At 46.1% G+C, this 13084-nt stretch overlaps 1 protein-coding gene across 4 annotated transcripts in view; it reads right to left on the reverse strand.

The window, feature by feature from the left end:
• Nucleotides 1-798: 798 nt before the first annotated feature.
• rabgap1l (RAB GTPase activating protein 1-like) overlaps nt 799-13084 on the reverse strand; it is a 95918-nt gene continuing 83632 nt past the window's right edge. For all 4 annotated transcript variants that reach the window (XM_080887327.1, XM_080887326.1, XM_080887329.1 and 1 more), the window contains 7 exons: nt 8623-8715; nt 5571-5681; nt 5083-5187; nt 4176-4259; nt 4006-4077; nt 3453-3653; nt 799-3058 (listed from right to left, as the gene is read on the reverse strand). In XM_080887327.1, coding sequence (XP_080743453.1) covers nt 2903-3058; nt 3453-3653; nt 4006-4077; nt 4176-4259; nt 5083-5187; nt 5571-5681; nt 8623-8715 — 822 coding nt within the window. In that variant the 3' untranslated portion in view covers nt 799-2902. The remainder of the gene's footprint in view (nt 3059-3452; nt 3654-4005; nt 4078-4175; nt 4260-5082; nt 5188-5570; nt 5682-8622; nt 8716-13084) is intronic.

The raw sequence follows: 13084 nt of genomic DNA on the forward strand, positions 1-13084 counted from the left end.
TCGTGAATCCGAGTCGCACAGTTTCCCCGTGAACTCTGTGGTGATGATACACTTGTTTTTTTAAATAGAAATTTCATTAAGTTTATATTCGGTTAGGTTTTATATGTTCTCTGACTGGTAACTGACCACTTATGACTTACAAGGACAAAGTTACATCATTTTAAATATGAGGATCATTTGAATAAACCGGTACCTGCCTAAAGTCTAAAACCCACGGCCATCAAATGTTGCATTTGGGCTTCAGACTCTCTGCTGAGTGTAACCTGTAAACTCTCTTCATCCATTGTTTGTGATGTTTTTCTAAATCATAGAAATAATTCTGTCATCAAACCCACTTTTTGCATCAGGGTCTTTTTTTGGGTGTCATAGAAGGAAAAGCAGTGAAAAGGCACCAAACAGATATTTTGTCTGTTTAATTTGTCAGGAGATCACAAAGATAAAAATGGCTGCAATTTATAAACAGTCAGTTTTGTAAAATTCCTTAAATTTCAGCTGAAAGTCTGATTTGATGATTTCAAATCCTCGGAGGTGAAATCTGTGTCTGAACACTGATTGGTGCAAATGCCAAAAGTTTAGTTTGAATAAGTGAGCCAGCATGCACCATGTTTGGGAATACACAAGTAGTTGCTCACATGACTTTGGAACAATACGAAGTTTTGTGAGTCTACATTACTTATAACGGGAAAACGTTGCATGTCTGCATTTACCTGCTAATACCTGCACGTGTGTGTGTGTGCACACGTGGTGTCAGTGTCAGTATCCTCCTTTCCTATAAAATCTCAAAGTGCACAAACAAAGAGAAAAACTGAAATTTATTAATGCAGCTCAGACAGTTACTGTACAGCAAACGGCGCTGGAGTCCCTCCCTCCCAGTGTAACAGGACTGTGGCGCTACAGCCACCTGTAAACCACACGACTCAGCGCCTGCTTGTGCAACAGCATCAATAATCATCAGCTACAAACGTTCAAACAAACACACGTTGAAATAGTGTTTCAAATATCAGTGTTGCGTTAGTGCACATAATAGACGGGGAGCTCTCTCCGACATTAAACCGCTTTGTACAACAAGAATGACGCAGTGAAGAGGAATGTCCTGGAAAAGCACAACACCTGGAATTCAGTGATGATCAGTCGGCTTCTGTTTTCTCCCGTTTCATGATTTTGAAGCATTCCCTCCAGTGAGAGGACGGCCCTCGAGTCGTGAGGCTCCTGGAGGAAATGTGTGAAATGCGGAGCTGAAAATGAAGTCCAGCAAAAAGGTTGTTCAGCGATATGGGCAGAGATCGTTAGGACGACTACAAGAAGGGAGCAGAGGAGAGGCTCTTATGGCACAGCTGGCGCTGTCAGACAGTTCAAACAGTCGATCGCTTCAGTCATTAACAGAAAAGGCAGCCACGTGAACGAGGAACATCGACTTGAACCACTTGAATAACAGTGCAGAACACACACATTCACACACATAAAGTACACGTGGGATTGGTCCGAGTCCAAAGGCTGATGTTAGTGTCAACCAAAGAGTAAAGCAGGGGAGTTGGCACCGCACCGCAGCTTATATCTGCTAAACGAGCACCAACACGCAAAACATTTTGTTTTGGCTCATTTTACAGCAATTTTTATTTCTGTCCTCTGAAATCAAAGAAGCAGCTCGTTTGAATTTGGCGCCATCTGCTGTTCATCTCATAAAGTAGACGCACGTGACTATTTAAACATACGTGAATGGCTCACAGTGGAGCGTTACCGTGGAGCGTTACCGTGGAGCGTTACCGTGGAGCGTCAGAGCCAACACTCATTTATGGACCAAGGGATCAACATGGCGATGATGTGTAAAAATAATGATCCATCAACAAAGGACGAGGGCGTTGGCACCTTTGTGCAACTGGTCTATTTAACCGTAGTGGAGCAATACTGCAATAAGTACGCATTAATCCTACTTATTAATGTTTGAGGTTAAAGATTTTCATAAGAACGCAGCCTGTGACATCTCCAGCTAAAAACATGCAGCTAATATGTCTCAAACGCGTCGTATTATCAGTTTTATATTTATAAAATAACAGAATCAGAGGCCACTGCTGTCACCATCACAGATATCTAAAAAAAGCTTGATCTGCAAACACGAGAAAATAAAACTCGATTTAGAAATTAAAACCAAGAAAGATTACAAAGTCTTGACCATAAAAACGGAGTTAGAGGGGAACAGAAACTGGCGGCTGTCACTTTGGCCCGTCAGCGTTTGGACTCCACCACATCAATCACACACTGTGCTTACCTCAACATCTGAAGAGATGACATTCAAAGAGTAGAAAAGAAATTTAAGAACTTTGCCTCGTGTGTTTTTTCTGTACAAGATTATTAAAAAAAAAATTACTAATCAGTTATACATATTTATAAGACAACATTGTTTACGTTACATTAATATAAAGAAATACAAGTTTCGTATTATCTCACTTGTATGCAGTATTCCTTTCTCAGAGCACGTGTGGGCTATATCTGCACTGAGGATTAAACGTATGAGACGCCTGTGATCACAACACAGGTGTTGAACTCCGCTTTACTTTCAAGCTACCAAGAAACTTCACACAATATTGCTGCAATAGCGCCATCTGGCCACAAGGTGGAGCGAAGAGACCCAACCAGGTTCCAGCACTGAACTTCTTCGCCCCATCTGCTCTGATCCACTGTGAAGTGGAGAAGGTTCATATTTCCCTCAAACTCAGGCAGATGGTTCATTCAGTCCCCCCGCCTGGTTCTTCCCACAGTTTTGGGCTATTTGCGGTCCAGGAAGCTCCCTGTTTCCGCCTACTGAAAAAGGAATACTGCATTTTTGCGCTTCTTGCTTCTTCGGCTTGTGTTCCTCAGCTCTAGTGTGCATCCTGCAGGGCGAGGGAGGGCGAAGGAGCTTGATCTAGGCAGTGCCTTCCTTCGGAGAGGACGGGGTCTGGGATGTGGAGCTGGAGGAAGAGGACGCAGAGCTCTTCAGGGACCCCAGAGTCTTGCTGAACCAAGAGTTCTTATTGGCTTGAATCTCGGTCATCAGAACTCCCCGCTGATGCTCGAGCTCCTGCAGAGCCACAGAAGGATTCAGTCATTAATGAGAGCACGAGCAGGTTTATCACTGTGTCACATCGCTGTGCTTTAATACTCTACAACGCTTCACTCCTTACAAAGGGTCACATGGTGGCCTGCAGTGGGCTCCATGCTTCTGTACGTGCTGCTGTTTTATGTTATTAAGCTGACAGTCGTTATTTGTCACAGCAGAGGCAGAAAACAGATGCAGGAAGTTGAAGTGCATACAGTAAATTTCCTGCTGCTGCTGTTCAGCGTTCTGTGCACGTGATCCAACAGCCAATCAGATCATCAGCAACACGTGTGTTTTAGCTGAATGTCTTTACAGCTCTGATCACGTGCTTGGCATGCCTCCCTGAAAACACTAGATGCCGTTAACACCTGCTGACCTGAATGCGGCACTTTGCCTCCACCAGCTGCAGTTTGGTCTGCGCCAGCTCCAGCTCCAGCTGTCTCAGCTGCTCCTTCAGTCCGTCCTTCTCCTCGTCGTGTGGCTCTGAAGACGTTCTGTCACCACCAGGAGACGAAGTCTGGAGGGACCCGACTGAGCTAAACAGGTCCCTGCAGTTCTGACAGCCCATCACTTTGTTCTGCATGAGGGGGATAAAAACACACAGGTTTACCGCAACAACTTTAAAATTATGGTTAAAAAAAGGAGGTGAGGCCGAGTCTATGTGAAGAAAGGCCTGCTGCTCTATGTCCCGTACAGCATCCTGATTACCACGATGTGATGTTGCACCGTATCATTTATCCAGGCCCGAGGCGGTACCCTGCTAGACCCACAGAGCGCCACACCAGCATCACGCCCATTAAGGACTTGATTGTGCAAACCTGAAGCTCAAAGGTCTTTTGTTCTCTCACGCAACCGTGGTTTTCCTTCGGACTCGGCAAGTGTCCTAATTTGCATCTGAAGCACACTTTGCATTAAAAGGACCGTCTCACCCTGACAATGTCCAGCTCCTCTTTTGTTGCCGCCTGTTGTTTTTCTAGCCTGGTGCTCAGCTGGGAGCAGATCTGAAACCCAGAGAGGAAACCTGGTTATGTTTGACTTGAACAAGATAACAATGCATACATCAATGTGTGCAGTTCACAATGAGGAGACGCCAGCAGACCTGTTTGTATTCAGCTATGATTGCTGTGGTTTTCTTGATTTCCAGCTCTGCTTTTTCCAGCTCCCTCCTGAACACCTCCTTCAGCTGGGACAGCAAGAACAAGATGTCAAAATTATTCTTTTAAAATGACAAACTAATGAGAAAGATGTGCTGACTGTGCATAACGACACAACTGAGGCGTTCAACTCAGCAACTTGACCTGGATTCGCTCTTTTAGAGCCTGCTAGCAACCACCGACTGGTGACCCATATGTGATCTCTCACTGCTACCAAACTGGGATTTTTTATTTACTGGGTGTGTTGATGTGTAACTGGTTCACTATTACCAATTACACAGAAAGAAAATCAGCCCTAGATCAATGCGTGAGCTGGGGCCTCCTGGTGGGCTGCACAGGTACTACAGGTGGGCCACAGTAACAACAGAAATTCAGTTCAACTTATTTATATAAAAAGTGAATATTATTATTGTGATATTACTGAAATGTAATGCTCTGTGTTGACCTTTGTGTCCCAGTGGCAGGGTTAGGACATACAGGGCTTTCTCTTGTATTTTGCTCTGAGCAGAAGCGGGGCAACTCCAGGCCTCGAGGGCCGGTGTCCTGCAGGCTTTAGATGCATCCTTGATCCGACGGTAATGAACTCACCATCTGATTCAGGTGTTGACCCAGGGTGAGATCTGAAAGCTGCAGCACATCGGCCCTCGAGGCCTGGAGTTCCCCACTCCTGCCTTAGAGCGAAGATTTAAGACTGGTTGGCTGATTGTTGGGGGCCGCAGCACTCGACTTTGGGAATGACCGATTTAGATTAGTGATACAGGGCCTGTGTTATTTGATCACTGCTGTAATTGCACAGCTTACTCCGGTGTTTTCTGGTCACTGATGTAACCTGTTAAGCAGCGTGGATGTTACCTGAGCCGTCTCCTCCTCGTGTCGTTTCTTCTCCTCCTCCGTCTCCACCAGACGTTGCTTTGTGGTCAGCAACTCTTTGTTCAGAACATCGGCCTTGTCTTCTACCTGAGTGCACGTACACACACATCGTGTAGTAAACAACGTTCACACAAGCGGCAGACTACACAAACACCTGCTTCTTTACAGGATCGTTTACTACGCTCATCAATCTGGTTGCTTGGTCGTTTTCACGCCGCGCAGCTCGTCCGAGCTCTACCTGGAATACTTTCTCTGCTACGTGGGGCCTGAGCCACGTTCCTTTTACTGGAAATTCACCAGACTTACATGGATACAGAAACCAGGAGTCGGCAGGTTAAGACCGATTCTGACCGAGTCCAGTGTTTGCATTCTCACGTGTGCTCATTTGTGTAAAGATGCTCACGGCTAAAGCACGAGTGTAAACAGCTCCGGTTTCAGAGTGTTTGGAGGTTTCGTAGACTTTTTATTACCTGGTCAAGGTCGTTCCGAAGGGCGATTTTACTGGTGACCAGTTCGTGTGCCAGGTCATCGTTCTCCTGTTCAAGTCGCATGCTGGCCTCCTGCAGGCGACGGTTCTCTCTCTGCAGACATCAAACGCACACAATCGCAAACACTTGCAAAGCAGGGGTGTCAAACACAAGGCTCGAGGGCCAGAATCGAGCCAGAAGAATACTCCAGTCTGGCCCCAGAAGGAAACTGCATTTCCACATTTTTACAGCTTTCGCTACATTGATACCAAAGTCATTAAATATTAGAAAAACGATTTATATTTATTTCCATTTGTGTTTTAATTTATAAAAAAAAAAAATCTGTATTTCTTACAACTTAATCCCAAAGACTCATGACGACAGATTTATAGTAATAATAATAATCATCCATTTTATTTATAGGTGACTTTACATCAGTACAACAAAATAAAAACAGCAGCTAAATGAAAAATGATGAAGGGTATGCAGTCCTGAGTGGATGGGTTTGAAGACGCGATTTAAAAGTGGAGACAGAGTTCGTAGTCTGGAGATCAGCTGGAGGTGCGTCCAAAGTCTCGGCCAGAAGGACTGAAGGCTCAGAGTCCCGAAGAAGTCAGGCGAGCAGGTGGGACAGAAGACGAGCGGCGAGTGCGAGTGGGCGTGTGCGTATGGAGGAGATCAGATCAATATGGAGGAGCGAGGTTATGAAGCGCTTTGAAGGTAAGAAGCAGGAGGTGAACTAACGGAGCTGTTTAAGCACAGATTTCATATGTTCAGTCGATCTAAGTCCTGATGCAATACGAGCAGCTGCTTTTTGAACGAACTGCAGTTTATGGAGAGACTCATGAGCAGGTCACAGAGAGGAGAATCACAGTAACCTAAACGAGATGTGACAAGAGGTTAATATTACGAAGAAGAAAATATTTCTATGTGCTGTGAAGGAAAGAGAGCCGGGATGACCCCAGGACTCTTACCTGAGGGGAAGGTGTGACAGAGTTATCAAAGCGTTTCTTTACATGCAGAAAAAAAAAGCAGGTCTTTTTTATATGACGATCTCTCAGCTGTGATTTGATGCTGCATAAATGAAGTGAAACTGGATTGGCTGACAGACATCTCTGCTGTACAGGCTGCGAGGTTCATCCAGGCTTGGTGTTAATATAATCATCACATGACCACAGTTTAACTCAAACAGAAGGTGTTATTGTGACATTACAGTTATAGGTGGCCGTGTCAGGCTCAAGTCCTCACTGCAGACCATGAGCTGAGTCTCATGACTGCTGCCCGCCTTCAAACAGGCTCACATGACGACCATGAACGGGACCAAACTGTTGTGATGGTTGTGAGCAGTCATCTGACCTGATATCCCGTCACTCTTACCCTGCCTGAGTCTCCGCACGCAAACAAGTGGTTCATCTGAAAGCTCTGAAAACCTTATCTGTTATTTACAAACAGCAGCAGGAACTTCAAAGACAAAGAGGAAAAAACACGTCTGATTGTTGTGAGATCAGCTGTTACCCACACACGTGTCATCATTTAGAACGATGACACAGCCGATAGTTTACAACAAGACCCTGAACTACTTAAGTCAGCGCGGTCACATCATATCAGTGTAAAAGTACATAAACACATGAAGGAAGTCACAGACTCAGGACACATAAATATAGATGAAATGATCGCTGTTGGGGCAGAAGCTTACCGAGCGTTTTCAAATCGAGCCTCAGGCGCACGCTTTAACACATGATCCTGACACAGACTTCCCTTCTCTGCTTGACACTGCCCAGCCCGACTCGCCCTCCCTGCCCTCCCTCACATTTATCTGCTTTTAGTAATAATTCAGTTTGTACTGCAGATACAAAAGTACATCTGCTCGGACACAAAGGAAGCCAGCACACACTTAAACTGGGGTCTGAAGCCTTATAGAAACACTGAATCGTTACATTAGCCACAAAATAGCTACATAGAAATAATTACATTTTACAAGCAGCAACACTTGTGCGTTTGTGTTGTTGTTGTGGAGGAGAGCAGCTTCAGCAGCTTATCTGTGATAAACTCTTCCTTCCTCTAAAAGCAGCAGCTTACACACCAACGTGGCACTTTTGCCTCTAACAAGCAGATTCAGATGTAATTTTTTTTTTTTTTTTTGGGGGGGGGGGGGGGGGGGGGGCCTGTCATGGGTGTTTGTGTCTTGTGATCAGATCAAATGCTGCGTCCATAATATTACTTGGAAAGATGAAGGAGCTGCTTCAGACGCCACCTCTCTGTTCAGGCACTGCAGTGAAGTCACATTTACTTTGTTCTGCACTCGTCTCCTTCCTGTCAGCGTCTTTAACTATTTCAGTGTTAACGGCACTATCATGTATCATATACTGTGCACATTTACTGACTACAGAAGCCTGATGTGCTTAACTGAGCAAAGGCAGGTTTACTACGACGCACTTGTGCATCTCGGTTTGGCCTAACTGTGGGTAGAAACATGAAGCCAAGTGGAGGTAATTCTTCATCATCACATGACGCTTACATGTAACATCCACTCTTTACTGTGACGCCTTACTTTCCTTAAACGATTCAGGTTCATCCTACTGAGTCACGCAGTAACACTGTCCTCCTCAGCTGGACAGTCTCTTTGTGAGCTTCCAAAAATAAAACTCGTCAGAATCATCAAATATCTGCCTCAGTTTGTTTTACCTCAGGACGAACAGAGAAAGATGAACCCAGTGGAGACAAACCTTTGCAACCACAACAACCCAGCAGCTCAGCCCTAAAATACGTTTTATTAATAGCAGGGTCGACGACGATGAAAGTCAGCGCAGCGAGAAAAGTCGCACTTCACGTCAGAACAGTTTTAAAAACAGACCAAACAGCGACGTGCTCATTTCTAATCTTGGAATCACGGCTAATTTTATCTATAAAAGGCAGCTCCTTCATCAGAAACGTAAAGAGCCGAGTGCTCAACACTTTAGCTCAGGGGGGCTGCTTTCATGTGACCTGATTGTGTAAAAAACAGATTTAAATTCCACACCTGGTGGGTGAATCTTATCTATACGTGGGTGCGTACCTGGTAGCGTTCGATGGGGTCTTCTTGTTGCAGCTGGCTCTCTCTCAGAGTCTGATATTCCTTCTCAAACTTCTTCAGCTTTTTGGTCGGGACCTGAAAACAACAGCAAAGTTAATTAAATCATCATTTTACTGTTGACTTTGTTTACTTGGCCTGATAAAAATCTCAGCCCATCCCAGTTGTTTGTGAGCTGGGGGGGGGGGGGGGGGGGGGGGGGGGAGCGTGGGAATAGGGAATTGGATAAAACAGTCAGTGGCTCTCAGCTCTTGCATCATCTTCCTGTGTCGGTGGGAACCATCAGCTACTTCTCTCTGCACCAACGCTGCTCTCATGCCTTCGTTCCACGACAGGATTAAGCAGCAGAGGTCAAAGGTCAGAGTTAGGTGTCACGTTGAGAAACAAACCAACGGGGCTTCATGAAACAACATCCACGTGATGCGTCACGTGACATCAAAGCGATCGAACTCTGAACATCGCTGCCGAGCCGGTGCGGTGTTGTGGCTCGTGCTGCACGGTTTCTACACTCTGTTGCTCCGTCTGCCTTTATCAGCGTTAATATCTGCTGCACATCTGCGTGTTGTTCTGCGACTTTCCCATGAGACCTCATTAGAAACAGGAAAAACAAACCAAACAAGCACCCGCTCGGCTCACAAGCTTTACAATGTCCTGCTATAAATCAGCAAGCGGTAACCGCGGATCAGAAACGTCCAGTTCACGCTGCACGCTGGGCACGTTACAGGGGAACTGTGCCGTCACTGCACGTGCTCAGGCCTCACTATGTGAAATCATTTCAGCAGTTTTGTTGTGCAAAACCAGTCACGGCAACTTGTAAAAAGCACCAAATCCATCATGAAATGGTTTCGATTCATTATCAGACTGAAGGTTTTAACAGACGCGACCTGCGATCAGTGAAGCTTCGAAGCATTACCAAAGTCCTCGACACCAAGAGACGGCAAACACCACAGCTTTACTCACATAATTCACTACATTAGGTGTGTGTGTGTTTAGGTGGGTGGTAACAGCGTTGCCATAGCGCCAACTACTAGGGCTGGGGGGTCAGTCACATGACCCCCTCCTCTGAGACGCCTGTGTGTTTGTAGTCGTTGTGTATCCTCCACTGCTGCCTGTTTCACACACTGTGTTACACTGAAGCAGAATGAATGAAGCTAGCAGCGCTCACAGCCTCTGTAGGAATACTGTCAACTCCAGAAACAACCAGAAACATAAACAACTTCCTTATTTGTACTGGAGGACGTTGTTTAGTACACGGAGTACAGAAGCTATCTGGAGCACTGACGAGAATGCACTGTACATTTAAGATTGAATATCAGAAATGATAATACAGATAAAAAGAACAGCATCCAGTATTCTCTCTTCAGCTTCAACACTGCAAAATGTTTCTCCTGTAATACCGAAGCTGAGGTACAAGCATTACGAGGAGCTCAGTGTTTGAACTACACTGTAAGTGCCCACGTCACAGGTTACATCCTGGAAAATGAGCCAACACAGCGCAGCAGTGTATTAGCTTAAGACAGGGATAAGAATCCTGCTGCACATTTCCATTAGGATTAAAAGCCAGAGGACGAGTTATTAAGACCGCCCACCTGGGCAGTCATTACCTGTCCTTGCCAGTGACCTGCGAGTTGACCCTCGACTTTACGACTCGGGCATCGGCGAACGAGCGTCACGCTGTTATCTATGGGACATTCAATTCCCGAGCAGATAACGACAAAACGAGTCCGAGAGCTGTTATCTGTGTGGGAAGAAAGAGCAGCCTGGCCTCTGCCGGCGGGTTAATAATCGCTTTATTGTAACAAAACAATGCAGATGTGCTGTTCTCCTGCAGGGCTGCCAGATCCAGTTCAACTACAGAGTCACTGCGTGGCGTTTTGGACGCCGCCACGCTGTCCAGTGTTTCTCGTTATGGAGTTTGACCCTGCGGGTCTGTGTGCGTTAGGCGAGTGTGCAACGATGAGCTGCTGCACGTGCATTTTTAAACAGCTGACGCTTCAGTGCAGCAGCGGCAGTTAGCTCCTCGGACGCGGAGTTTAAAACAATATTTAAAAAGAGCCAGCTTCCATCTCAGCTGATCTATACGTAAACCTCCTGATACACAGCAGCCATAAATTATTGTACAAACACAATCTGTGAGAGAGAGAGAGAGAGAGAGGGTTTCAGCGAGGGAATGACTCATGCTTCCTGAGGTTTGCTGTTTTAAATAAACCTCCCTCTCTGCTGTGTCGCATTCACTTTCCTTTATAGTCTCATGTCATCCATTCAGCCGTTCTCTATAACCTAATCTAACCAGTAACAAGCTGCACACACTCCAGGCTTCCTGCGTGCGATGGCGCCACACACATTTCTGCAGGATGACTGAAGTTAGATGGGCGCATTTATTCAGTCTTTACTGCAGTTTCTGCTCGTGTAACTATTCTGCAGTTCCCTCTGCTCTCCTCATCTCACAGCGAGCCAGCTTCACTGTTAATAACGACTTCTGTTTCTTAACATGATCACCGAGTCAGCCAAACTATCACTGAAGAAATGCGTCTTACACTGCTGCTGTTACACACCCGCAAACACCCGTAAAACACACAAACATTACAACACACCTGTGTAATGAAAGCGCAGGCTTTGTTAGGAGCAGCAAGGCTTTCTTTAAACATCCAATCCTGCTGCAGCTACAATCAGCACCGCCGCCTCCATAACCTTTCAGCTTTCCTCGAATTGGTTTTATTATCATAAAAAGACGACATTCACGTACATGCTCCTTTTTTTCAGAGAAACAATTGAAACCATATTGTCCTTCACAGTGAGCAAAGTGTGTAAAAGAACCCGTAAACCTTTCATCGCTCGCAGTATTAAAGTTTTACACTCCGTCATACACGCGACGCAGCACTTCGGCTTATCAGCAGCTCTGAGCATATTCTCTGGCTTCTCAGGTGATATGCATGTGTGTAGTTATGCGTCACGCTCTATATTATGTCGTGTGTAAAACGGGCCAGAAGAGACATTTTTCACTGGCTGGAAACCTTTTCAGATGCAAAGAGCTCGACCACACGAGCGTGAGCGCAGGATGAGCCGAGCTCTTTCTCAAAGATCACAGGGACACAAAACACAGATTAACCTGGGAGACACAGAGACAAAGAGACACAGAGACAAAGAGACAAAGAGACACAGGGACACAGAGACACAGGGACACAGAGACAAAGAGACACAGGGACACAGAGACACAGGGACACAGAGACAAAGAGACACAGGGACACAGAGACACAGAGACAAAGAGACACAGGGACACAGGGACACAGAGACACAGGGACACAGGGACACAGAGACAAAGAGACAAAGAGACACAGGGACACAGGGACACAGAGACACAGAGACAAAGAGACACAGGGACACAGAGACACAGGGACACAGAGACAAAGAGACACAGGGACACAGAGACACAGAGACAAAGAGACACAGGGACACAGAGACACAGGGACACAGAGACAAAGAGACACAGGGACACAGAGACACAGAGACAAAGAGACACAGGGACACAGGGACACAGAGACACAGGGACACAGGGACACAGAGACAAAGAGACAAAGAGACACAGGGACACAGGGACACAGAGACAAAGAGACACAGAGACAAAGAGACACAGAGACAAAGAGACACAGGGACACAGAGACACAGAGACAAAGAGACACAGGGACACAGAGACAAAGAGACACAGAGACAAAGAGACACAGGGACACAGGGACACAGAGACAAAGAGACACAGACACAGAGACACAGAGACACAGAGACACAGGGACACAGAGACACAGGGACACAGAGACACAGGGACACAGAGACACAAAGACACAAAGACACAAAGAGACACAGGGACACAGAGACACAAAGACACAAAGAGACACAGGGACACAGGGACAAAGAGACAAAGACACAAAGAGACACAGAGACACAAAGAGACACAGAGACACAGAGACACAGAGACACAGAGACACAGAGACACAGGGACACAAAGACACAAAGAGACACAGGGACACAGGGACACAGGGACAAAGAGACAAAGACACAAAGAGACACAGAGACACAAAGAGACACAGGGACACAGAGACACAGGGACACAGAGACACAGGGACACAGAGACAAAGAGACACAGGGACACAGGGACACAGAGACACAGGGACACAGGGACAAAGACACAAAGAGACACAAAGAGACATAGAGACACAGAGACACAGAGACACAGGGACAAAGACACAAAGAGACAAAGAGACACAGGGACACAGAGACACAGGGACACAGAGACACAGGGACACAGAGACACAGAGACAAAGAGACACAGGGACAAAGAGACACAGGGACAAAGAGACACAGGGACACAGAGACACAGGGACACAGGGACACAGGGACAAAGAGACACAGGGACAAAGAGACACAGGGACAAAGAGACACAGGGACAAAGAGA

Source organism: Rhamphochromis sp. 'chilingali' (assembly GCF_963969265.1).
Source record: "Rhamphochromis sp. 'chilingali' genome assembly, chromosome: 7".
NCBI classification, from domain to species: Eukaryota; Metazoa; Chordata; class Actinopteri; order Cichliformes; family Cichlidae; genus Rhamphochromis; species Rhamphochromis sp. 'chilingali'.